At 53.1% G+C, this 23,653-nt stretch overlaps 10 protein-coding genes across 10 annotated transcripts; 5 read left to right on the top strand and 5 right to left on the bottom strand.

Annotated features, from left to right (window-relative positions):
• Positions 1–371: 371 nt before the first annotated feature.
• LDX57_005583 (UPF0075 domain protein) lies at positions 372–1,815 on the top strand (the record flags this gene model as incomplete). The annotated part of the gene is made up of 3 exons (XM_046087269.1): positions 372–434; positions 507–581; positions 649–1,815. 3 exons carry the CDS (start codon positions 372–374, stop codon positions 1,813–1,815), a joined length of 1,305 nt encoding a protein of 434 aa, XP_045943236.1.
• A 136-nt stretch (positions 1,816–1,951) lies between these two features.
• LDX57_005582 (beta-mannosidase mndA) lies at positions 1,952–4,719 on the bottom strand (the record flags this gene model as incomplete). The annotated part of the gene is made up of 2 exons (XM_046087268.1): positions 4,306–4,719; positions 1,952–4,248 (listed from the first exon to the last, which is right to left on the bottom strand). Exon 2 carries the CDS (start codon positions 4,202–4,204, stop codon positions 1,952–1,954), a length of 2,253 nt encoding a protein of 750 aa, XP_045943235.1. The 5' UTR covers positions 4,205–4,248; positions 4,306–4,719.
• A 1,079-nt stretch (positions 4,720–5,798) lies between these two features.
• Positions 5,799–7,358, top strand: LDX57_005581 (thiamine pyrophosphate-dependent dehydrogenase E1 component subunit alpha; the record flags this gene model as incomplete). Its single annotated transcript, XM_046087267.1, has 5 exons — positions 5,799–5,902; positions 5,963–6,150; positions 6,208–6,269; positions 6,322–6,531; positions 6,591–7,358. 5 exons carry the CDS (start codon positions 5,799–5,801, stop codon positions 7,356–7,358), a joined length of 1,332 nt encoding a protein of 443 aa, XP_045943234.1.
• A 1,040-nt stretch (positions 7,359–8,398) lies between these two features.
• Positions 8,399–9,323, top strand: LDX57_005580 (uncharacterized protein; the record flags this gene model as incomplete). The annotated part of the gene is made up of 2 exons (XM_046087266.1): positions 8,399–8,768; positions 8,830–9,323. 2 exons carry the CDS (start codon positions 8,399–8,401, stop codon positions 9,321–9,323), a joined length of 864 nt encoding a protein of 287 aa, XP_045943233.1.
• Positions 9,324–9,722: 399 nt separating this feature from the next.
• Positions 9,723–10,139, bottom strand: LDX57_005579 (uncharacterized protein; the record flags this gene model as incomplete). Its single annotated transcript, XM_046087265.1, has 1 exon — positions 9,723–10,139. The coding sequence occupies one exon, from the start codon at positions 10,137–10,139 to the stop codon at positions 9,723–9,725; it is 417 nt and encodes a 138-aa protein (XP_045943232.1).
• A 604-nt stretch (positions 10,140–10,743) lies between these two features.
• Positions 10,744–13,140, bottom strand: NOT4_2 (transcriptional repressor general negative regulator of transcription subunit 4; the record flags this gene model as incomplete). The annotated part of the gene is made up of 2 exons (XM_046087264.1): positions 10,744–12,989; positions 13,128–13,140. 2 exons carry the CDS (start codon positions 13,138–13,140, stop codon positions 10,744–10,746), a joined length of 2,259 nt encoding a protein of 752 aa, XP_045943231.1.
• Positions 13,141–13,987: 847 nt separating this feature from the next.
• Positions 13,988–16,751, bottom strand: NOT4_1 (CCR4-NOT core ubiquitin-protein ligase subunit MOT2; the record flags this gene model as incomplete). The annotated part of the gene is made up of 5 exons (XM_046087263.1): positions 13,988–15,839; positions 15,902–16,270; positions 16,349–16,464; positions 16,563–16,629; positions 16,699–16,751. The coding sequence occupies 5 exons, from the start codon at positions 16,749–16,751 to the stop codon at positions 13,988–13,990; spliced, it is 2,457 nt and encodes an 818-aa protein (XP_045943230.1).
• Positions 16,752–17,197: 446 nt separating this feature from the next.
• Positions 17,198–18,633, top strand: ALI1 (complex I 30 kDa subunit family protein). The gene is made up of 3 exons (XM_046087262.1): positions 17,198–17,446; positions 17,528–18,177; positions 18,253–18,633. The coding sequence occupies exons 1-3, from the start codon at positions 17,281–17,283 to the stop codon at positions 18,301–18,303; spliced, it is 867 nt and encodes a 288-aa protein (XP_045943229.1). The 5' UTR covers positions 17,198–17,280; the 3' UTR covers positions 18,304–18,633.
• A 28-nt stretch (positions 18,634–18,661) lies between these two features.
• LDX57_005575 (BUD22 family protein) lies at positions 18,662–20,307 on the top strand (the record flags this gene model as incomplete). The annotated part of the gene is made up of 2 exons (XM_046087261.1): positions 18,662–19,051; positions 19,201–20,307. The coding sequence occupies exons 1-2, from the start codon at positions 18,827–18,829 to the stop codon at positions 20,305–20,307; spliced, it is 1,332 nt and encodes a 443-aa protein (XP_045943228.1). The 5' UTR covers positions 18,662–18,826.
• A 252-nt stretch (positions 20,308–20,559) lies between these two features.
• LDX57_005574 (Zn(II)2Cys6 transcription factor) lies at positions 20,560–23,392 on the bottom strand (the record flags this gene model as incomplete). The annotated part of the gene is made up of 7 exons (XM_046087260.1): positions 20,560–21,571; positions 21,628–21,798; positions 21,861–22,495; positions 22,543–22,628; positions 22,714–22,982; positions 23,079–23,213; positions 23,304–23,392. 7 exons carry the CDS (start codon positions 23,390–23,392, stop codon positions 20,560–20,562), a joined length of 2,397 nt encoding a protein of 798 aa, XP_045943227.1.
• Positions 23,393–23,653: the final 261 nt, after the last annotated feature.

The raw sequence follows: 23,653 nt of genomic DNA, 5'->3' as shown, positions 1-23,653 counted from the left end.
CCCTTGCATATATCTTCCGTGTTATGCAGACTTAGGCTGCATTGAGAAATGGGGGTATTGCACATTCTGTGGAATATCTACATAAGCAATCAAGGAAAAAAGATTGGCATGGGCTATCAAGGCAATGGATGGCTTGCTATGCCCACAGTTAGTCTGTGGCTCTGAGCCCTAACTCGGATGTTGAAAACCAGACAGTCTGTCAACCACCTTATTCACCGTCTGCAGGCGTAGCAGCGCATCTCGGGCACCAAACCAGAGGCTAAGCAGCTGCATCAGGGTTCCCCTCACTGAAAAGTCACGCCTGCGGGGTTTTCGATCGGTGCATCTCGCAGCATATTCTGCTTGACTCTATTCTACCGCAAGACAACAAAATGGATGTTCCTCATCAGGCCCTGGACCTAACGGTCCTCGGTTTAAATAGTGGTACCTCGATGGTGAGCTACGAAGCTTTGGATAGATTTATCGGACAAGGAAAATGAGCTGATCCTTTCCTCGCAAAATTACAGGATGGCATTGATTGCGCCCTTTGCCATTTTCACCAGGAAACACCGGAGTCTGCGATGCGTTTCGAACTCCTCAAGGTAATTTAAACACAGTATACAGACTTGTATCTATCCTTGCAATGCAATCCTTACTAACAAAAAGTAGTACGGCGAGATCCCTCTAGAGCCCACCATCAAGAGCCGAGTCATGAACATAATCCTTCACAACAAGACTTCCCCATCAGAATTATCTGAAATCAACGTGATCCTCGGCGAGACCTTCGCATCCGCCGTCCTCCAATCCTGCAAATCCCACGACATCGACATCTCCACCATCGACATCGTGGGATCCCACGGCCAGACCATCTGGCTGCTCTCCATGCCGGAAACAGGCCAAGTCCGAAGCGCCCTCACCATGGCCGAAGGCTCCTTCATCGCCTCTCGCACCAGCATCACCACCGTCACGGACTTCCGCGTCAGCGACCAGGCAGCAGGTCGACAAGGCGCCCCGTTGATCGCCTTCTTCGATGCCCTGCTCCTCCACCATCCCACGAAGCTCCGCGCGTGCCAGAACATCGGCGGTATCGCCAACGTCTGCTTCATCCCGCCCGACACCCACGGCGGCGTGAGCGAGTGCTACGATTTCGATACCGGGCCAGGGAACGTGTACATAGACGCCGTGGTACGACACTACACACAGGGGTCACGGGAATTCGACAAGGACGGCGAGATGGGCGCCCGCGGCACAGTGGACCAGACGCTCGTGGACGAGTTCCTGAACCATCCGTACTTCCAACTCGACCCACCCAAAACCACCGGCCGCGAGGTCTTCCGTGATACCCTAGCCTTCGACCTTATCCGGAAAGCCGAGGAACGGGGCCTATCGCCTAACGACGTCGTCGCGACCGTCACCCGCATCACGGCCCAGGCTATCGTCGACCATTATCGGCGGTATGCACCTGCTGGGATGGACATCAAAGAGCTGTTCATGTGCGGTGGCGGCGCGTATAACCCGAACATCACGGCGTATATCCAGAAGAATTACCCCAAGACAAAGATCTGCATGCTAGATGATGCTGGGATACCCGCCGGGGCGAAGGAAGCTATCACGTTTGCGTGGCAGGGCATGGAGGCTATCGTGGGCCGTTCGATTCCTGTGCCGACGCGCGTGGAAACCCGTCGGGAGTATGTGCTGGGCAAGATCTCTCCGGGGAAGAATTATCGGGAGGTCATGAGGAAGGGGGCACTCTTTGGAGTAGGGAGAGCTGAACTACCCCCGGTGCAGGAGTTGGTGAATTACGTGGATGGGAAGATATTTGATAACAAATGGTAGTAGACAACTAAGCTATTTCTATGCAGTTACATACTCGCGGTTTCCCGTAAACTATTATTGACGATTCAGAAAAGAAATCATGAGACAAGAGCAGCGGACTGGACAGTCAAAAGGAAAATACGACCACGGTGGCTGATCAGTTTCGAAGTGCTTGATCCCAAAGGCTCTGCACTGTAACTTTATCCATCCAATCATCACACTCACTATCCACCTGGACAACGAATTCGATCTCTTTCTTCTGGCCCGGAGCCAGAGCAAATGAATTCTCAGTGAAATAACCCACCAGACCGGCCGGATAATCTAACCAAGTGTACAAGGATACTCCGGATGTAGCTTCCACCGTAAATATATCAGAGCCCTTCTCATATGAAAGCTTAAGACCGGGATCTACCAGTTTCAGGTCCTTCGGAGGCACCGGGACGAAGTGATTCTCGTGGGTAAAAGAGATGGTTTCTTTCGTATTGGGCAGACGTCCCTTGGCCTCAAGAGAGATCAGAAGGATCGAGTCTCGTGGGTCAGCTAGCCTGAGCTTGTCCAGACCGGCGCTATAGACCCTAGTCGTGTTGAGAGCACCCACATCGAACGGGATCGACGTCGGTGAGCCAGCATTTGCAGGGATCGGATTACCCCTGAGATTGAGCCAGGTAAGACGAACGGTACCGGTGGCCGGTTCCCAGAGATCAGAGATGACGTTGATATCTAGAGAGTTGACGGTGGAGTTTACGAGCGGGGAGACAATGATCGGCTTGTAGATGTCCCGGGCCACATAGTGGAGGACCTTCCAGCGTCCGTCGTACTCGATCCCCGCCCACGTCGGCGCCTGCCAGATGTCTTCGAGCTGCCAGTACAAGGTTCCGAGCTGTCGCTCGGGCATGCCGCTGCCGCGTCGGTAGAACTGGATCTGAGTCTTGTACATGTCCGCCTGGAAGAGCTGGGTGGCGTGACACCAGGCGCTGAAATCCGCGACGGGGTCTTGTTTGTTGGGAATGGGGTAGTATCGCTCCACGGCCATGGTTAGCTCGCCCATGCCGATGGATGTGTTGTGGAAGTTACTAGTGTTTCTGTCGGAGGGAGGGTAGTGGTGGTTCCGAAGCATTATAACGGAACTATTGAAGTGCAGGTCAGAGGGATCGAGTGCCTGCTGCCAGGTTTGAAGACTAGGCATACTATGGTACCCGAACTCCACTGCGAACCGGCCCACCGGGTAGACGGAGAGGTTGAACGCAACGCGGCTGTTGTACTGGTAATATTCCGTGGCGCCATAGTAGTGTCCAAAGGTGGTGTTGTTGTAGCGTTCGACCATGGCGATGGATGCAGATAGATCGATGTCTAGATAGCCGTTTGTCGCACTGCTGGGACTGTAGGAGATAGAGCGAGTATTTTCGTATACCAGCGGCATTATATGTTTGATATACAGCGCCTCGTACTCTCCGATAGCCCGTGGAGAATCCTCTGGATGTGTAGCGTTAATCAGGAGGAGTATGAACCCTTCGATCTCATTGTTACCCGACCATAACGCCAGAGACGGATGATGATTCACGCGGCGGACGTTGTATAGCACTTCGCCAGCAACGTTGTCGAGAAACTTTTGATGAACAGGGTACATGGCATCGCTGAATTGAAATTCACTCCAGAGAAGCAGGCCTCTTTCATCAGCTAGATCGTACATGAAGTCAGGGAGGTAAATGCCCGATGACCAGACGCGGAGCATATTCTGATTAGCTTCAATGGCCGCATCGAACAATCGTGCCATCTTATCTTCGGTGACTCGGGGCCAAAACGCATCAGGCGGGATTAAATTGGAGCCTTTGACGTAGAACTCGTGACCGTTTATCTCGAAATGCCAGTTGCTACCCGGGGCAACTCCTTGTGCAAGCTGCTGCTCCGTGATATTGCGCTGATTGAAAAAGATGGTGCGGAAACCAACTCGCTTGGTGATGCAGATAATCGGCTGCGATTTCATATCGCTGTTAATAGCGATTGAGAGTCGGTACAGGGGTTGCGATCCAAGACCGTGAGGCCACCATAGCTTTGGCTGCACGCCATCGAGCACTGCGACACCAGTGATAGAACCGCTAGAAACAGTGACATTGCCAAGGGCCTTTGAGACGAGAGTCAAATCCGTCTCAACGTCTTTGATTTCAATCGACATTGACGGATTACGAGGCATAGATCCTAGAAAATCAACGCTAGCATTCACCACCCAAGGCTTGTTCTGGTCGGGAGGTAAATGATTGATCTGACCCTTCCGATGAATATCCAGGTCCGTATTTAAGGCGTAGATACTACCCGACTTGTCAAACTGTACAATGTATGCAGGTTTCCAGGGGCCGGCCGGAGAAAAAGCCGGACCCCAATCCCATCCGAAATCAGACTGCTGTTTGCGCATGTGCCATCGATTGGAAAGCTCAAAGTTAGGTGGCAGGGGCAGCTCTGTCGAATATAGAGTGATCAGTACGATGTTCAAGTGTAAAAGCAACAGGAACATACCTATCGTGTCGTAACCTTGGGCAAGCTTGTCCACAATTGCCGGCGCGCTGCCGAAATTGAGACTTACGACAGGACTCCCCGTGCAATGTCTCAGGATACCAGAGACATCGAAGTAGTACTGGCGGAATTGATTGTCTGTGGAAGCTACATGTATCCCACAGAATGAGACGGTCGTGAACGTGTCCAAACCATCAAATACAAGCCATGTAGATCCAGACTTTCCCGCTCTAAGTCGTTGTCAGATATTTAAGTTCACAAGTAAGGTTGTTGAGAACAGAGCCACTTACAGGCCCTGTATCGGGTCACTAGTATAGGTCCAATTGGAATCACCAATCCAGCGCAGATCAAAATCATTCAGACGATAGTAGCTTTTCGAGCAAGTCAGTCAAGCCGGTTCCGTAAGGAGGATATGCTTCACTTACGGATCATCTGCCGAAGTGATTAGTTTCGTCCTTCAATATGGAGATCAGATCTACTTACTAATCACCCCAGCCTTCAGTAAATCCAAGTGAACATGCGATGGCAGATATCCGGGCACAGTACGGTTCAGAGCGGGGCTACTGATAGTCCACTTCGCATCACTCAAGGAGAGAATGGTCTGTGCCTGTATAGCAGACAGAATACAGAAAAGCAATAGCAGTAGTGGCCCCATTTTCAGTCGTGTCCCGAAGAGGTTATGGTGTTCAGTGAAAATGGGAGGTACTGGGTGAGCTAAAAAGCATTGACCGCACACACCGAAGGTTTTAATAGTGAAGAGCGTGGGCCTGATCCAAATCCTAATCCAAGGCAAGCAATCTTTGATGCACTGTATCACACCTACTTGACGGAACCTGCCAGTTTTGAGAAGGCGGAGTGGGCAAAAAATAGGACAGAGCACCTATTGGCTGGCTAATGCTGTGACTGACTGAATTGAGCTGTGCAAGGGCACATCTTGATTGGTGTGAGGAGACTATCTTTCTGCTGAAGCCGATAAAATAGATGGTGCTTGTCAGTTCCATGGAACCTTCCCACGGAAGACTGATCCGTATGAGGATGTTTATGTAGGTAAGGTAGCACCCCGTGGTTGCTGGTCGAATAGGATGCAAGAAGACCTGCAAGTCGGGCTGATTGCCGACCCGTCAGAGGAGTTTAGCGATGCGCGCGAAAGCCATTCTGATTGAGACCGGGACATAAGATCCTGGAAGCACAGGCATTTGCAGGTTGCACCTTCGGGCTGGGAGAGATGAACAAGAGAGAGGAAAGGGAAAGCAGAGTGACTCGCATACTTCTAGAAGATGAGTCTAACCCATTGCGGCTAGACCACATCTCGTGCGGAGGAGACGATAAGCGGCTGAGTCAGCGCGGCTATTGGCGGGATTGGCATGACGTTGAAGGCCGCGGCCAACCGCCTCCTCCGCATTTCCCCAGACTTGCCCTGCCCGGCCTTTATGGCCCTCCCCTCCCCTCGTCCTCTCCAGCTTTCTCGACAATTGCTCTCTCGGAACACTGGCACTATGTCGCTGAGTCTCCTAAGATGCATTTCGCGGGGCCCCCGTGTCCTGTCCGCCACGCCTCGACGATGGGGGAGTTCTGTTTCCCAGCGCCCTGGCTCGGACCGGTAAGTCACAAATAAACGAGATCCAATCGAGAGTTGAAACTGATGGATTCGGGTGTATAGTGTCCGGTTTCCGGGCGCTGTAAACAGCAAGTTCACAACCGAGATGGCCTTCCTCAATCCCTCCGAATCGTCCCATATCCCTACCTACCGAGTCATGGATTCCGACGGCGTGCTGGTTGATAAGAGTCGGAAACCCCTGAACCTGTCAAATGAGGAGATCCTCACGTGGTATAAGAATATGCTGTCAGGTTAGTGGTATCGTTGTTTTTATTACCAGTGCGGAACCTGGCACTAATGCCCCTCAGTGAGCGTGATGGATGTGGTCATGTTCGAGGCGCAGAGACAAGGCCGGATAAGCTTTTACATGGTAAGTTTACCGTGAAACCTCCGACTCTGGAGCCATTAACTCATAATTGCAGGTTTCTGCCGGAGAGGAAGGTATCAGCGTCGGTTCCGCCGCCGCCTTGACCCCGGACGACGTAGTTTTCGCCCAGTACCGTGAAACGGGCGTCTTCCAACAGCGAGGATTCACACTCAAGGACTTCATGAGCCAATTATTTGCCAATTGTCATGACAATGGCCGGGGACGCAACATGCCCGTTCACTATGGATCTCACTATCCGCGCACAGTAGGTGGAATCCATGTTCTTCAGCAGGAAGAACTGGCAAAGCTGATTAACTTCACCAGCACACAATATCCTCCCCACTTGCGACGCAAATTCCCCAAGCATCAGGCGCCGCGTACTCTCTAAAACTACAGGCCCTCCAGAACCCCGACACGCCACCCCGTATCGTGGCTTGCTACTTTGGCGAAGGCGCGGCCAGTGAAGGAGACTTCCACGCAGGTCTGAACATCGCAGCTACCCGATCATGTCCGGTGGTGTTCATCTGCAGAAACAACGGATATGCTATTTCTACGCCGACCCTTGAGCAATACCGAGGCGACGGCATTGCCAGCCGCGGGATCGGATACGGCATCGACACGATCCGCGTCGATGGAAACGACATCTTCGCCGTGTACGAAGCCATGCGCGAGGCCCGCCGCATCGCCCTCTCGGACGGCGGCAAGCCGGTGCTCATCGAGGCTATGAGCTACCGCGTCTCACACCACAGCACGAGCGACGACAGCTTCGCCTACCGGGCTCGAGTCGAGGTCGAGGACTGGAAACGCAGAGATAACCCGATCATCCGGCTGCGGAAGTGGCTGGAGAACGAGGGCTTGTGGAACGAGGACATGGAGCGGGAGACACGCGAGCAGTACCGCAAGAACGTCCTGAAGGAGTTCGGGGAGGCCGAGCGGGAGAAGAAGCCGCCGATTCGCGAGGCCTTCCACGGCGTCTACGAAGAAGTCACTGAGGAGGCCCAGGCCCAGATGAAGGAGCTTAAGCGCATTCTGGAAGCGTACCCGGAGGAATACGATTTGCGGGAATACAAAGATGGGATCAACGGAATATAGAAGAGGCGACCGGTTGGACGTCTCGAGTACATACATTGTTCAAATCAAAGAGGCATCGCTCGGAAAGTACCATTGGGGAGGGTCAACATAGCGTTTGCATGATATTGAAACAGATCTTCGAACTAGACAATCTTGACATGAGCAAATGGGACATGAATGAAAGAAGAAAGACGAAACATGGAAGCCTATCGCAGAAAAACACATTGCACCAAACATCATCTGATCCATCTAACTTCACTTGACTTGTGAGCACTGGGAGGCGCAGATATCCAAAACCACCAAACCGAATAATCATATTTGGTGTCAATCTCGAAGACATTGGCGATAATAGATCCCCGTATCTGCACTCGCCTGCCGAAGGAAAGAATTGTTTTTAACGGGTCATCACTCCCCGTCAGGTCTCCAAGTTGGTAGCGCTCATTTACGAGCTCAACTGGGTATGCTTTGTCGACGTTTATGAGGATGCCGTTGTCTGCCACGGACCAAATCTTGGGTGCCTCGTTCGAACGGAGGCATCGTATGTGCAAATCTCTCAAAACCAACCGTCAATCCTCTGAGTCAACATATTCAAGTAGTAATCTATCTTCACCTTCCACCTTGGAGAGCTTGATTTCAACAGGACCTTCCTGCATTGGCAGTAGGGGCGCCATCCCGTGGTTTCCTTCGAGGTATCAGGCCCTTGTCCTCCGAAGACATCGAAAGGGACGGAAGCCATACCTTTGAGACAATCGGTGTCTGTCGGGGTTTCTGTTGGCTTTGGAGTCTTCTCTGGAATCCAAAATACAGTCCGAAGCCCGCAGCAGTACGGGCTTATCTATAAACCGATCATCGAGCGGTTAGGCCCTATCATTCGACGCTTTCAAAAAGAAACATAGATGACCTCAAAGAATCAGCAACACGAGGCCAAGTTACACCGCAGAGCTGGTGCGCTGGCAGTGTACGATGATAAGCCGAAATCAGCCGCATGACTCCTCTCCTCATCCGAACAGCATAGCCTCCCCCTGCCATCTAAGCAAGGGCATTGGCATCGGTTTACAGAAATGGCTACGGGACAAGGCAGAGATCCCAATCTTGGAGGCCCCGCTGATCATAGAACCCAGGAAGAAGATGCTGCCTTGTGGACTGAGGTCCGCAAACTCCACCGCAATGGTTTCGTTGATCTAGTGACCGAGGAATCGCGATATCTCCCACGGTGGCCATATCGATTCGCAAGAGCCGTGGGGCTTCGAAAACGACGTACTTTGCCCGACCACGAATATGGCTACCGAGTTAACCTGGCCGACATGCATCGAATGCAGATGAGATTCCTACAAACCAAACTCCTCCACAGTGCGATCAAACTCCATTTCAACCTGGACAATGGGGCCGGCGAGATCTCCAGGAGCTTGGAATCTCATTTTCGAAAATACGGTACGGCGCAGCAGTTTCATATGTGTGCACTTAGGGGTATATGATGCTGACAATGAACCAGTCCAAGCAATCCAAGACCACGAATTCATGACCAAGTATTCCGGCCACGAGAACGATCCGTTCATAGTATCCAGCGAGCGTCGCCATGACGAGCATCTTCTGTCGTACTTCATAGGCGGTTATGGGAAGTCGACCAGGGACCTGGAGGCGCTCAAAGAACACGCAATTCCGACTGGACCGTGGGAGAAAAATAGTAAATATGGAGTACGGCCCATCGGGGCCACGCGAAGCCATATTCGAAAGAAGGGACTTTGGTCAAGGATCGTCGGGGCCTTTGTGGGCGGTGCCTTTCTAGTGGCACCCATGTGGCTGCTGGCTCTCAGGCAAGAGCTCTACTTGCAGCTGGGAATAACGACGGGTTGCGTGTCTATCTTTGGGCTGCTTGCGGCGTGGTATCTCAGTAGCTTGGAGGCTGTCTTCACGGCGTGTATCGCATACGCAGCCGTTCTCATGGTTTTTGTCGGTGCCATGATCCAGAACAAAGGGGGAGACTGAAGTTTAATATAAAACGATCTACAAAAAGAACGGTTCTTTCTTCAACGAGGCTGAGTTAGATTGTTGACATACTCAACGGCAGGACAGCCTTTCCAGGATGAACCCAACTACCTCCAAACAAGCCGATTGGACTGGTTTTGGTATTGACCAATCTGTGAATGACGCGTGGATGGAAAGCGAGCCATTCATAATGGTGCGCCACAGACGACGCAGGATATGACGGAGGTCTTAAGGCTTTGCCAGAAGTCCTAGTTCATTCAGGTACATACCTACACCCACTTACAACTACCAAGACACTTGAATCCCAGACATTCAAGCAGAACATAGACACCAGCATCATGCCCATCTAAAACCACAATGCACATCTTTAGCTTCAGCCTCCCACTGCTAGACCCCTGATCAAACCATCCCCGGATCATTCCAAACCCTCAAAACCTGAAAACTATGCGTATCCTGAACCGCCGGCGCCACGCCATCCGCATTCCACGAGTACACAATATCTCGACACATAGCGTCCCTGGCGAACTTGACGACGTACAAGTTCGTGATGCCGTCTATATGAACTACGGTGGAATTGGCGATGAAGGCACAGAAGCAGACGGAGCTGCCGTTGTCGTGGAAGATCTGGTCGTTGAACGTGAGGGACCAGCCGGAGAGACTTGGGAGGGAGGAGGCGGTGGTAAGCAATGCAGGGAGGATGTATAGGAGTTTCATTGTGCTTGGCTTTGGTCTTGAAGATTTGGTATCGTGGTTGAGAGGGGGTTGCTGTGGATGTTCCGGTTGGTTCGGGGTGGTGTGGTGATGTGTGTGAACCATACGACGCTTTATATTGTCTGGTCGTGGTAAGAATGGTGATTTGATTTCATCATTTGTACCTCTGTCTTCTGTAGCCTCCCAGTGTGACGTGGGACTTGTATCCTGGCGCGAGATGGACAATTGGACAGGTTCACGCTGCTGGTTGCATAAGAAGTGGGTTGGGAGGGTTTGCTTCTGTAGGACAAGAGAATCAACACATGTGATTATAGAATAAACACAACCAGGCAAAGCATACAACAGCTTGAGCTAGGGCAAGAGGCAGTGTGACAAGCCGGGCACGATAATCTCATCGGCAACCTGTACAACCAGGAATACTTTGGACATTACGTTGAACGCCTAAAGACGAGGCTACAAGGTAGGACGGGGCTGAGTTGAATGAAGCCATGGAATATTTGCCTCAAGGTATGTTCTATGCTCAATTGGTCCCGTTAAACGCCTTACAGGATGAGCACTGGCTTTGTAATTGTACACAGACAACCTGAAAAAAGGAGCAATACCACAACAGCGTGCAATGATATGAAACAGAAAACATAATGTACAGACTTCATGACGTAGAACAATAAATGATAGAGAATTGCATCCATGGGTCTTCGCCCAATGATGATCAGTTGGATGCCAGAGCCTGCTGTGCAAGCTTCTTGTTGCGCTTGACTAACGCATTGAGCTTCTTGTCGATGGAATCAAAGTCCTTGCGCGACGCCTCCAATTCTTTCTGAGACTTGACGGCAAACGCCCGCAGTTCTTCGTCGGTCATACCCACCACGTCGTCCAGGTCCGGGAGACTGCCCACCACAACGCCTGCCGCTCCGAGCATGTGCTTAGCTGTGGCCGCTGCGAACGATCGCACAGAGGTTGCCGTGGCGTTCACCAATTCCGCCGTGTTGGCAATGGCCCAGTTGTGGCTGCGAGTGCTGTCCGCTTCCATCGCTGAGAGCACGTTGGGCGGGGCAGGGGCGCTGGAGATGAGGGAGGACTCGGGCACTGACAAGCCTGCCGTGGGAGACGCCGACGTAAGCCCAGCCGAAGTTTCGTCCACCCAGCAGATGTTGAAGTTTTCGGGAGTGGCGAAGAGCGCGTCAAGGCCACCGTTGCGGTTGGTAATATCGGGCTCGGTGATCAACTCGGCGGGGTATTCCTGGAAAGGATCACTATCGGGGGCAGAGTTCCGCTCAAGTTCCAAGTACCGGTCCTCTTCCTCACGGGACAAGTGGCGCAAAACACAGCCGCGCGGAGTGATGAGGCAGCGATATTTCAGCTCGCTGAAATCGCCGTTAAGACGAACGGGCTCGCCGCGTAGCAAGGCCTTGCGATGCTCCTCGGTCAGCTCGAAGGGATGTTTTAAAATATCGTAGTCATTGCCATGGCACTTCATGTCAACGCGCTGGCTGAGGTTAGGCGGGTTGAAAAGGGGATGCGTATTGAGATCGAGTTTGCCCGACTTGTGGAGTTCGGCGAGCAATACGGGCAGAGGCAAAGTCCGTTCTGCAAAGAGGTCTTTGATCGAAACGCCAGTAGCCTCAGAGTCCTTGATTAACTGTTCCACCGTATTGTTCGAGCGCCAAGCTTCAATCTTCGGGGCGGGAGGTTCCTTCACTTCCACGGGGGCAGCCTTCTGATCCCTCGGCTTCTCTTTAGATTTGCTCTTCTTGGTCTCGGTCTTTGGATCGACCTTGTCGACACTGTCATCTCCAGCAGGGGCAGCAGGCTTGGCGGACTCATTGGTGTTCTCAGGAGCCGGCGACGGCGTCTCGGTCTGGCTGGCCGGGGCCTTCTTAGTCTTGCGCTTTCTTCCGACGATGGGTGCCTGCACAGGTTCCGCTGCCAACGCCGAAGCTTCTTCATGTTTCTTGGCCTCTGCGTCCTTTGCTTTCTGGCGGCGCTCTTTCTTGACCTGACTCTTAGTCATGGATCGAACCGGGGCGGAACCGATCCGAGACGAGGCAGGAGGCGAGTTGGCACGGGACACAGAGGCAGAAGTGTAGAGATCCGCTTCGGATCCGAAGTCACCGGGTGTGTCAGGACGGCTAAGAGAGGAAATGCTGGGCCGTCTGGAACGCGTTTTGGTCACAATCGGCTGGGATGAGTGGGAGTGCGTTGCGGAAACAGGAGGCGGAGTCTCCGCTTTTGGCGTATCTACAACCCGCAGGACGCGAGGTTGACGTGGAGCCGAAGAGTCAGACAGACGGGATGCCGCAGTCAAGGGAGTGTTGGGACGAGAGCCGATGGCAGACGTCGGCGCAGGGACATGGCTGGACGATGTCTGATTGGAGAATTCGACCTTGGAAGGAGAGGGCTCTTGAGGATGAGATGTGTGCAGCGGCAGGTCTAGCTTCATCGGTTTGCTTTTTGAGGAAGTCTTGTCTTGGGTTGATGCCTCGGCCTTTTTCCCACCTTTCTTGTCATTGGAAACGGTCATATCATCCTTTCCTTGGGAGCGAGCTTTGCTGGCCGATTTAGGGACCGGGGAGCCTAAAGAAATCTCTGAGACGTTTTTAGTGCGGTGAGAGGGAGGTGCAGCATCCGGAGTGTCCTTCAGATCAGGAGAGGCGGCACGGAATGTCGAGTCCTGAAGTCCCTGAGAAGGCGTCCCTAGCCGTGAAAGAGGAATGTTAAGACCTGGCGGGAGGACTGAAACCGACGAGGTCGGACTCGAAGGGTTCAAGGGACTCTGGAAGAGAGCGGATGCCGGGTGAGAGTGAGGCAGAGGAAGTCCAGGCGGAAGGGTTGGGGTGCCAGCACGGGCTGAGCTCTGGGAATCACTCTGAATATGCGACCGCACTAGGAAGCCAAAGCTATCAACGGCGCGTTTGTCCTTGGAAGCAGCCCCAAGCGGAGGGAATTCCTCGTCCACTAACGCACATTGGTTAGCTGAAGTGTCATGTCAATAAATCATGGGTGCCATGGAGGAAGTGAGACATTAACAGAAGACGAAGCGAAAGGAAGAGAAAATCGTGAAAGACGAAAGAATGACCAACGCAATGCACGTGCCAGACAGAAACATGAGACAAAAAGGATCGGCCGATGGGATTCACCGTCCGGAAGAAAAGAAAAGAACACAAGATACGAAAAGAGGGCTGGCAGATTAATTACATCAAAGTGCCCCGGCCATGTTGCCAGACGGACACACCAGGGACGATGTCTATATGAACAGTGGTTGTGAGAAATTGGTTTCAAGTAGACAAGCACCCGGCCTTGAGATTATCAAAGCCAAGGGCAGGGAGGTTAACATACATAAACCATGACCGTGCCGAAGGGGCCACCAAGGCGCTGATAGTTCAAGCCAGCTTGGATGCAAAAAAATGAAGAACATACATACGACCGCCACCAGGACCGGGTGTCCACGGGTTCATGCAATAGGGACGTCGCCCTCCAGTCCATGAAAAAAGGACAAGGTCAGAGGGCACGGAGAACACATCAAAAAAGGAATCGAGAGCAATTGGACAGAAAGGTGTCAGGGTAAAACACAACACAGGTTCCATAATTTTCAACAACGCCAAAGGTACGCCAAAGCCCGAATAATCTTGTTCTTTTCAGAGCCGATTGCTTGAATGCTTCGTTGCAGAGTGGACAAAAGAAAAACAATTGAAATGACGAAGGAAACATGTCGCAAAAAGAGATTCAGCAAAATCACATCCGAGGACAGAAGGAACAAACTCATATCCTGCACCCATCTAGAGAAATATGATATCATGTCATGAAGGGTAGAAGGGGAAAACGCGTCATGAACAGAAATGCAACAAGGAGATGGTCATTAAAAGGAAACTGCAAAAAACTGGAATCAAGAAGGATAGGCAAAAGGGAAGAAGAGGAAGAGAGAGCAGAGGATAGGGATGAGAGGGAAGCAACAATCACCAACGGTTGAACCCGCCTCCGTACATCATGGAGTGATTGTACCCACCTTGACCCTGACTCCCATACAATGCTTGTCCAGCAGCTGCATTAGCACCCACCTGGTGCATCCTTGCCTGCAGGATACTCGGGTCCGCAAGATCTACTACACCGCCTCCGCCGGAGGAAGTGTTAGCGTGTCTGTGCTTCTTCCCCTTCTTCTTCTGCTTCTGTGACCCAGCCTCGGAGATATTCCCCGCCTGAGAGCCATAGAAAGAGCTGAGAAGGCCATTGGCAGGAGTCAGGGGAGGGGGGGTCTGGTGCTGTTGGAGGAAAGGAAACATGAACTCACGCTTTGCGGCATCCTGCCCCTGTAGTCCACTGGGGTTCGTCCCGCTGCGGCCTCGCAGCAGTTCGCGCATCAACTCCGGATTAGCCTCCTGCTTTCCGACATTACCACCGAGTCCAAGATTGGAACTAGTGAATCCGTGCCCTTGAGCAAACATTCCTCCGCCGCTGATGGGGGGCGTGCCGGCCGTCTTCAGCCCAGGGGGAGGGCCCTGGACGCCACTGGTGTAGAAATTGCCGCCGAGCCCATGTTGAGGACTGGGAGCCGCCAGGGGATTGGGTGTTGCGGACTGCATCAAAGACGCCTGTTGGTTCAGCATGCGGACATTGGGAAGGTTCTTAGAACCGGCTTCGTTGGCGAAAGAGAATCGAGAATTCTGACGGTTCTGCGCTTGCAAGGCATTGAACTGAGCCATCTGACTCTGCAAGAGGCCTTGCCGGACTTGGGCTTGATCAAAAGCAGCGGAGCCAAGTCCACTTTGTATCGGATCCACGATGCCGGCCTGCTGATTGTTGGCGGACTTGAGAAGCATGAGCTGTTGCTGCTGGAGAGGAGTCAGGCTGCGGCCGCCAAGATTAAGGCCTTGGAACTGATGGCTTGCCGCAGAAACTGGCGAGCCGACGGTGGAGTTCGTGGTTGTGCCCTGTTGGGACGGGGGCTGAATGGCGCCGTGGGACTCGCGACTCCCACGACCTCTGACGGGATGAGGATCATCTGGTTCTCCACCAAGTTGCAAACTCCCGCTCTCGCGAGACTCCTCTTCCGCAGTGGTCGATTGCAGCAGCTCCTGTTCTCTTTTGGCACGTTCCTTTTCTGCCCTCTCCCGCATAGCCCGGCGCTTGACACCCCCGTATGGATCGATGAACGAGGGGTGATTTTCGATGAGAGCAATCTCCTCTGCTGGCAGACCAGCCGTCGAGAAGACGAACTTGAACTCGGGAGAGTTGACGGCCTTAATCAAATTATCCAGCAGAGGCGTTTCGGGTTCGGACGGTGGTGGAGGTGCTTCGGGGGATTGAGGGGCTGAGGGTGGGTTGGGCAACGACGGCGTTTGGCGACCCGGCGCGTTCACCGGTTGTTTGTCGGCTCGCTTTGGCTCCTCGGTTCCTGTCGCAACGGTAGCCATGGCAGGTCGAGGGCTTTGCGAAGGTTGGCTGCCGGTCAAACTAGCGCGCCTCGTGCGGTTAATGGGAGCGTCCTTGTTGGCCCAGCTCGCCGACAACGGCAAAGCTGACCCGTCAGGCGGACGGCTGCCGGTAGCATCATCCTTGCTTGGTTGGCGGCGCATCGGTTGTGAGATCGGCTGAGCCGATGAGCGGGTGACGTGCGAAGGAACGGAATGGGTCGGACCGCTAGGGGAGGCATTCGGACGTTGGCTCGAAAGAGTGTTCATCGAAGAAAGATCCTGCCGACTATAGCTGTCGCTATCCTCGCCCGTTTCGTGTAAGAAGGTGCAGTTCCGGTTATGGCATTGCTCATTACGCAAGAAGGAAGAACAGTATTTCGTTGTCCCGTATTGCGCCCTGGTTCACAGTTAGTCCACTCCATATTGACAGACATAGAATATACGTGGAGATGGGCCTACCTCAGGACCCGATCACCGTTCGCTGACCCGTCCACCGAAGTTATACAGGTTGCAGCATCGGACTTCCTCGCGTAGGTCACGTAGACGCCGATACCCTGGTTGGGGTTGCCGCCAGGCTTTGCCTTGCTGACCACGATCTTCTCGATGTCGCCGTATTGGCCAAAGTAGTCTCTTCCACGGAGTGTCTGCAAAAGCTGGTTTTCGTCACGTATTGTGGGGTTGAGGCCGATCACGTAGACCAGGTTCTTTTGCACAACGCGAACACCGGCCAAATTCTTGCGACTGGATGCTTCGATCTCGCGCCTTTCCGCTTCTTTCTTCTTCGCGGCTGCGGCCTTTCGATGCTTCAAGGCCAAGTCGGCTTTGAATCTAGTTTCGCGGGGAGCGAAGTTAGTGCCAAGAACCGGATGAAAAGCCAACACGGCTGGAACTCGGAGAGGCACTTACTCGTCTGCGTCGGGGACCTTATATTGTATGGTACTGTCATCGTAAGGCCGCCTGCAGTTGGGGCATCGACCTTCTTCGCTATGGGTCTTGATATTGTTGTAGCAAAATTGACAGATCTGGAGGCCGAGGTTAGATTCTTATGTCGCAAAGGCCAGGACGGTGGTGGGATCTAGCGCCGAGGATAAGGAGGGAACGAAGGAGCAGAGCACCGTACCTGATACCCGCAGGGACACGGCTTGAAGTTTTTGTCCGACAAATCAAATTCTTCAATGCAAAGAGGGCTAGGTGAAAGTGAAGTTGTCAGCCTAACGAGTCCAGCACGGGTTAGCCCAAAAGACAGCACAACGTACCAAAACTCATCGTCATCATCAATGACGGAGTCTATCTGTTGACGATTTGACATATTTGACGAAAGTATATGAGATTATGAACCACTTAAGAGAAGTAAGGTTGTGCGATTCAAACCGAAACACCCATCAACCAACCGGGGTGGAAGGGGGGGAAGAGAGAAAGAAAAGGACTAAATGAGGTAGAATTAAGAATACGTAAAAAAAAAGAGGAGAATCTCGCGTCGAAAGGGGAAGTGATAGGAGAATTAGAGAACGAGATCCCAGTAATTGTAGATCAATCGACGTGGGGTAGAGAGAGGAGGGACGAGGGGGGTGACGAGGCAGATGCAGCAGAGCAGAGAGAAGAGACGAGATGGAAGGCGAAGAGAAGAAGTGAAGCTTTGGTTGGGTTTGCGCGTGGTTTGCCGTGTTTGCACCGTGGCCTTATGTCAGCCCGGCACGTGACGGTCACGGGGCCCAAACCTTCGCCCGGAAAAGCTCCCTGCCAAAGCGAAGTGTAGAAGCGTCTCTTTCCCCCCTCCCTCTCCACTCTCCACCGTCCTTCCTCGCTACCTCGACTTTCTCCGCCATTGCCTCGTCACCATGGCCTCTGCTCGCTCTCTGATGCGGCTGGGGACTGGCCGTTCCCTGGCCTCGGCCGCGCGGTCTTCCGGAGCCAGCCGTGCCTTCTCGTCGACCCCTCTGCAGTTTGCTGTGAAGGAGGCCACCGCGACGGATGTTCCCAACATGCGCCAGGCCCAGCGTCCTCGTATGGCCCTCCGACCCTGCCAATTGCGTGCTTTGGATGCCGGACCATTGCCATTGACTAACCAAATCCCGTGATGCATAGCCCAGGGCCCTCTCCGCGCTCCCGTCATCAACCAAGCCGACAAGTACCAGGACAAGGCCGAGAGCCTGCACCAATACGGCCAGTATGTCATGTCGTGCTTGCCCAAGCACGTGCAGCAGTTCTCCGTGTGGAAGGATGAGCTGGCCCTTCACATTGCCCCCGGCAGCGTGTTGCCTGTGATGAGCTTCCTGAAGAACCACACCGCCGCCGAATTCACCCAGGTCTCCGACATCACGGCGGTCGACTACCCGACCCGCGACCAGCGCTTCGAGGTCGTCTACAACCTGCTCAGCGTCCGCTACAACTCCCGCATCCGGGTGAAGACCTACGCCGACGAGGCCAGCCCCGTGCCCAGTATCACCGGTCTGTTCGAGGGCGCTCTCTGGTACGAGCGTGAGGTGTACGACATGTTCGGCGTTTTCTTCTCGGGCCACCCCGATCTGCGCCGCATCATGACGGATTACGGATTCGACGGACACCCGCTGCGCAAGGACTTCCCCTTGACCGGATACACGGAACTGCGGTACGACGAGGAGAAGAAACGCATTGTCATCGAGCCGCTCGAGTTGACGCAAGCCTTCCGGAACTTCGAGGGAGGTAGCGCTGCGTGGGAGCCCGTTGGTCCGGGCAAGGACAAGACTCCTGAATCGGTAGGCCGGCCTTGTTCATTATTGCCTTTTACCTAGGATCTATGAGATGAGATGCTAATCCTGATTAATATCTAGTTCAAGCTTCCTACCCCCAAGCCCGAGGAGAAGGAGGAGGAAAAGAAATAGAGCAGAGATGTAATCGTATTTGTTTCTTTCTTTCCTGTTTGTATGTACATACCAGTCTACGAGTGGAATTCAGTTTGTTGGGATTTTCAACGAGATATGTAGAGCTGTACGAGTAGCTGGAGCTCTACGAACCGAGTCGAGCACTCAGCAGTATACGAATAAACTCACCACAGAATCGCCATTTCCTCTCCCAATTGATCAAATTAGCAAAGTCAAGGAGCACAATCAACATAAAAAATAAAGTACACCCATCAACCAACCAGAAAAGCCCGATAGTAAGACAGTCGCCAGAGCTACGACACTTCTTGGCACCTCCGAACCGCAGGAAGGGGAAAAAAAAAAAAAAAAAAAAAAAAGACCGACCGGCCGGGCAACTCCACATCCTCCAAGCAAATCAATCTAACGAAACCTCGATCTACAATTTACTTCGCTTTGACTTTGCAGTTTTCCACCATCACGCTCCTCCTAGTCTTCACATTCAGTTCCTATATTTCTCCCCTCCGATACTCAGACATTCACCACCATGCCTAAACGCAAACTCTCCGATCGCGACTCCGCGCCCTCCCACAGCTTACAGACGATCCGACTCAGCCAGAAATTCGACCAAGGCGTGCAACTCCTCGCTCGAGCGCTCAAGACGGCGCGCGGGTTCGAAAGACAGAAACTCGGACGACGAGAGAAGACGGCCAAGAGCCAGGGAGGAGATGAGACATTGAAGAGACTTGCGGAGGAGGTGCAGGTGTTGAAGGTTCGTTCGTCTTTCTTTTTTTTTTTATTCTTCGGTTTTGCGGTTCGGGGGAGGTGGTGCATGCGCCTCACCTCTTTACCTGTTCACCTACCTAGTCACCTAGTACCTTCGCCTACAAGGCTGTTCGCTAATCACTCATCAATGTACAGAGCCTAGACCCTCCCATCGTCGCCGCAAAATACCTCCTCAAGCAAATGTTCAAGACAAAGCGCATCGCCGAAACCATCGCATTCACAGAATTCCACGCCTACAAGAGCAAGAAGATCTCGACGGAGGGGCCCAAGTCGCCCGCGGAGGCAAACGTCATGGCGCGACTGTATAAATCCAACCCTGTGAAGAATGTGTATCCGGATATCATGACGGGGATTCGCGATTTGCTGGGCCTGAAGGATGCGCCGGCTGGGAAGAAGGATGCGAAGGGGAAGGAGAAGAAGGGCGATGCGAAGGTGCAGAAGTCAGTGTCGAAGGCAGAGCTGGATGATATTTCGGGTGGGGAGAGCGGGGAGGAGGACGAGGGGGAGGACGGTGCCGCGCTGGGCGCGGCATCGAGGAAGGGCGGTGATGACGACGAGGATCAGGAAATGAGCGATGCAGAAAGCGACGACTTCGCTCAATTCGATTCGCGACTTGCGCCGGACTCTGAAGATGAAGACGAGCAGTCGGGGAGCGAGGATGGATCAGAAGGCGGGATCGATCTGTCGACCGCAAAACTCCCCTCCGACATGTCCATCTCTCGATCTCCCTCGCCTGACTCACCGCCGGCCAAGAAGCAAAAGGCCAAGAAGGCTGCGGCCGCCCCAATTACAAGCACGACCTTCCTCCCCTCTCTCAGCATGGGCGGGTACTTCTCCGGCTCCGAGTCCGAGGCCGAAGAGGTCGAAGAGGCTCCGCGTCGCAAGAACCGAATGGGTCAGCAGGCGCGTCGGGCCCTGTGGGAGAAGAAGTTCGGCTCCGGTGCGAATCACGTCAAGAACCAGAAGGAGAAGAGCAGGAATAATCGCGACAGTGGCTGGGACATGCGTCGGGGTGCCACGGACGGTCGAGAAGGCCCGCGCGGGAGACGCGGCCAGGGACGAGGGGGCGCGATGGGACCGACGGGGGCCAATGCATTGCCTCGCCAGGGTGATCGTTCGCGCGGTGCGCCGCCGAAGAAACCGGAGGACAATAAGCCCTTGCATCCCTCGTGGGAGGCCGCTAAGAAGGCCAAGGAGCAGAAGACCGCTTCCTTCCAGGGTAAAAAGGTGGTGTTTGATTGATCAGACTAGCATGGGCAATTTTCAAACTACTTTTTGTGTGAATTGTATATGGCAGCGTGAAAATAGAAGGCACTGAGTAATATATGTATAGGTATGGAACAAACACTCATCGAGCGTTCAAAGATATCAGACAAAGCACGTAATGGAAGGTATCCAAACCAGCTAACAGGAAAAACACCGCCATGCTGAAATTCAAAGGTCACTCGCTGTACAGACCATGATAGTCACCAAACACTAAAACAAGCCAATTAATCAATCATTCATGAACTGCATCCATCTCGTATCCGAATTCTTCATATCACCGGTAAGCCCCTGCTGCACATCCGTCTCAAAACAAGGGATCGCGTTAAATTCCCCTAATTCCTGCGGGAGGTTCGAGACGAAATGATCGAATCCGAACGGCGGCATTTCAGATAACGTAGGATGAGATGTGAAGCCCGATGAGCCGGTGATGTCCGTATTGGCCACATCTCCTTCCATCGGATCATTCCCACCAGATGTGCCCGTCATTGGCGTAACGGGCACGTGTGGCAGACCACCTCTTCCGGGAGGGAACGGCTCTTGGTATGGCACCGTTTCGGGTGATATAGGACCCGTCTTCCATAGCATTTCCCAGTTTTTGAAGCGGTCATATGCAGACTCGGCTGCCCCTGTGCTCCCGGGAGCTTGCCGTTCGCTCCACTCTTCCAAGCGACGAATGGCTCTTTCGAGAGCCTCGATCACGCTGACAGCAGACCGTGCGGAACCGACACCCATCGACATGATCTTGATCAACGCCATGCCCTTCTCAAGCGCCTCCCGAAGTCGCTCAGTGCGCTTGGTTAAGCTCTGCGCCAGGATCACAAGAAGGGCAGCACGACATGAGCTGAATTCGGTGAACGATGCGCGGGCGAGGCCACTCTCATCACGGAGGAGACGGCAGAGGTCGATAATCTCCAGGGCCGCTTCCACGCAATCGGTGACTAGAATGGTACGGTTTTTGGCGACACCTGAAGGCAGCTTGTAATTTGGTCCAAGCAATGTGCTTAGGTTGACACCCCTCAAACTGCTGAATAAGAATGGGCGTCCAAGGAAGATTCTGGTCAAACAGTAATCCAGCTTCAGATGCAGATTTGAACGGAATAAGGGGCCAGACGGGTTGAGATCCCGACAATCGGTCTCTTCGGGCAATGAAGACCACCAGTCGACTAGGTTTTTCCTTATAGTCAACATTCTCTCGAGGCAGTCTTGCTGTTGGCCTTTGCTAGATTTTCGCAAAATGGAGCTGTTCGTTCATTAGCTGCTGCATTTGTTGGTTGATCGACATATTAATGAACTCACATTTCATTGGCCACTTCTCCCAGTTTCAGCGTCAGCGTAATCAGAGTGATCATGTTGGTATGGTTGGAGACCTGTCCAGGAGGCTTCAAAGCCGGAAAATCGACAGGCATAGCGGCATCCACGTCAGAATCCGACAGAGAAACCGGTCTTCCGTGAAGAATGCTGACTCTCCTAAATCAATGTAAGCACATACCCTTCTAATTACTGCAGATGAAGTTGCGTGGGAGTCTCACTTTTCAATCGTATATGCAGTCCAGAAAACTCTATTGCGCACTTCAATCATCCGAGGAGAAACGCCCTCTCCCAGATACTTCCGGTGCATGCCGTTTTGGATGGCCATTTTGAGAGCCAAGCCAAAATAGGTGTAACAGAGACCCGAGGTATCGAGCGGCAGCAGATACGTTCCAATAAGTAGACACGCCTGTACGCTCCGTATCGAAGCGGTAGCAATGATATCTGGGAGTAGTTTGGACGCGAACTGATAGAAGGTCAGACCAACTTCATCTTCCGAGAAGTGATGGTCTTCCATTATCGCCATGTCGGACGATAGACGATTGACTGGAGTAGCAGATTCCATATGCGCAAACTGTGTTCCGACGGCCAGGACCATCAGTAGAGAGCAGACAGAGCCCGCGTCGTTCGAGGAAAGGCTTGAGGGGTTGGTATAGCATATGTTCAATTTGTCCCGCAGCCAGTCTTCCTCGACGTAGAAATTATTCGTCTGCGCATATTTGAAGAATATCTGGACTAGGAAATCGGCCACAAAGCGTGGCGGAAGACAGGTGATGGATGCGGACACGAGCGACGAGCCCGACTGAAGCTGCGTCGCTCGCCATCGCTCCTCAAATAGTTCTGTTTCGGTAGTGGCCTGAGGATGTCAGCACGAAGCGCAAACCATGGAGTTGGGGGAACTACCTCTGGGGCCGCTGTTTTCATCCATTCATCAATCTTCTGTCGAATCTTCATGGAGAAATTCAGGTAGGAAAACTCCCCTGAGTATTCTGCATCGTTTCGATCAGTCCACTATCCCATGCCATGAAATCTCCGAAAGGGAAAGGTCCAGCCAGCGCAAAAGGTATGACATACGAGTCGTATTATCCGGGAGAGCTTTGATCGTAAAATCTTCATCGTCAATCGCTAGGTCCTCGAAATCCTCCTCGTCCAGGCGAATAGAGGGGCCGCCGTCCGAGTCGGACCCCCGATGTCTGTGTTTCAGCTCTTCAGCCGTCTTTCGAAGCGACTGCAGGTCGAACGAAATATTTGGGATGTAATGTTGTAGGATTTGCTCCATGTACCGGATCCGTTCCGAGTCCGCCAGATTATTCCGACTAACCCCTGCCGTTCGTTCCAGAAGACTGCGACAAGCCAGCGGTCAGCACTTGGCACGTGACAAGCAAATAGGAGCATCAGGGAAATAGAAAGTAAGTTGATGAACGCATGGGGAGTCATACGATATCGAGGAGGATCGTGCGATCTTCTCCGCATGGTCGGGGTGTGTGAAGACGCATTGCCGACGGTAGCGCAGACATCGCCGACAGGGCACGCCACCCTCGCATTTCTCCTTCACGCGACGGCACCCGTCGCATCTGCAGCTGTCAGCTAATTGCCCGGGACTATATCTCCAGCGATAGAAGATCTAGAAGCGAATCGTGGGAGCCACGTGGGGTGGAACATACGCTCGAACAGCACGCTTGCGGTTTTCCTCCGCAACGCGGGGTCGTTTCTGCTGGCCGAGACCAGCCGGGGTTGTTGGCGCATCGTCCATCGCGGTCGTGATCAAGGAGGACGACGAAGGAACAGGAGCATTGTAGGAGGGCGACGGAAAGGTCAGGGTAGTCACCGGACCGAGGGAGGATGAAATGGTTGCCGGGGCTAGTTTTATCTTGGACAGAAGAGAAGGAGAAAGCGAGAGAGACGGAGAGAGCGGGAAAAGAGAAAAAGGTTCCGCTGGAGCTGCGGAGATTAAGTCTGGTTCGCTTCGACAAGCACCGCCGCTACGTCTGCGAAGTCGATCTCACTTGTTCTT

This window comes from Aspergillus melleus, assembly GCF_016097325.1.
Source record: "Aspergillus melleus strain CBS 546.65 chromosome Unknown contig3, whole genome shotgun sequence".
Classification (NCBI taxonomy): Eukaryota; Fungi; Ascomycota; class Eurotiomycetes; order Eurotiales; family Aspergillaceae; genus Aspergillus; species Aspergillus melleus.
Note: the sequence above shows the minus strand (reverse complement) of the source record. Positions and strands in the feature narration are given on the sequence as shown.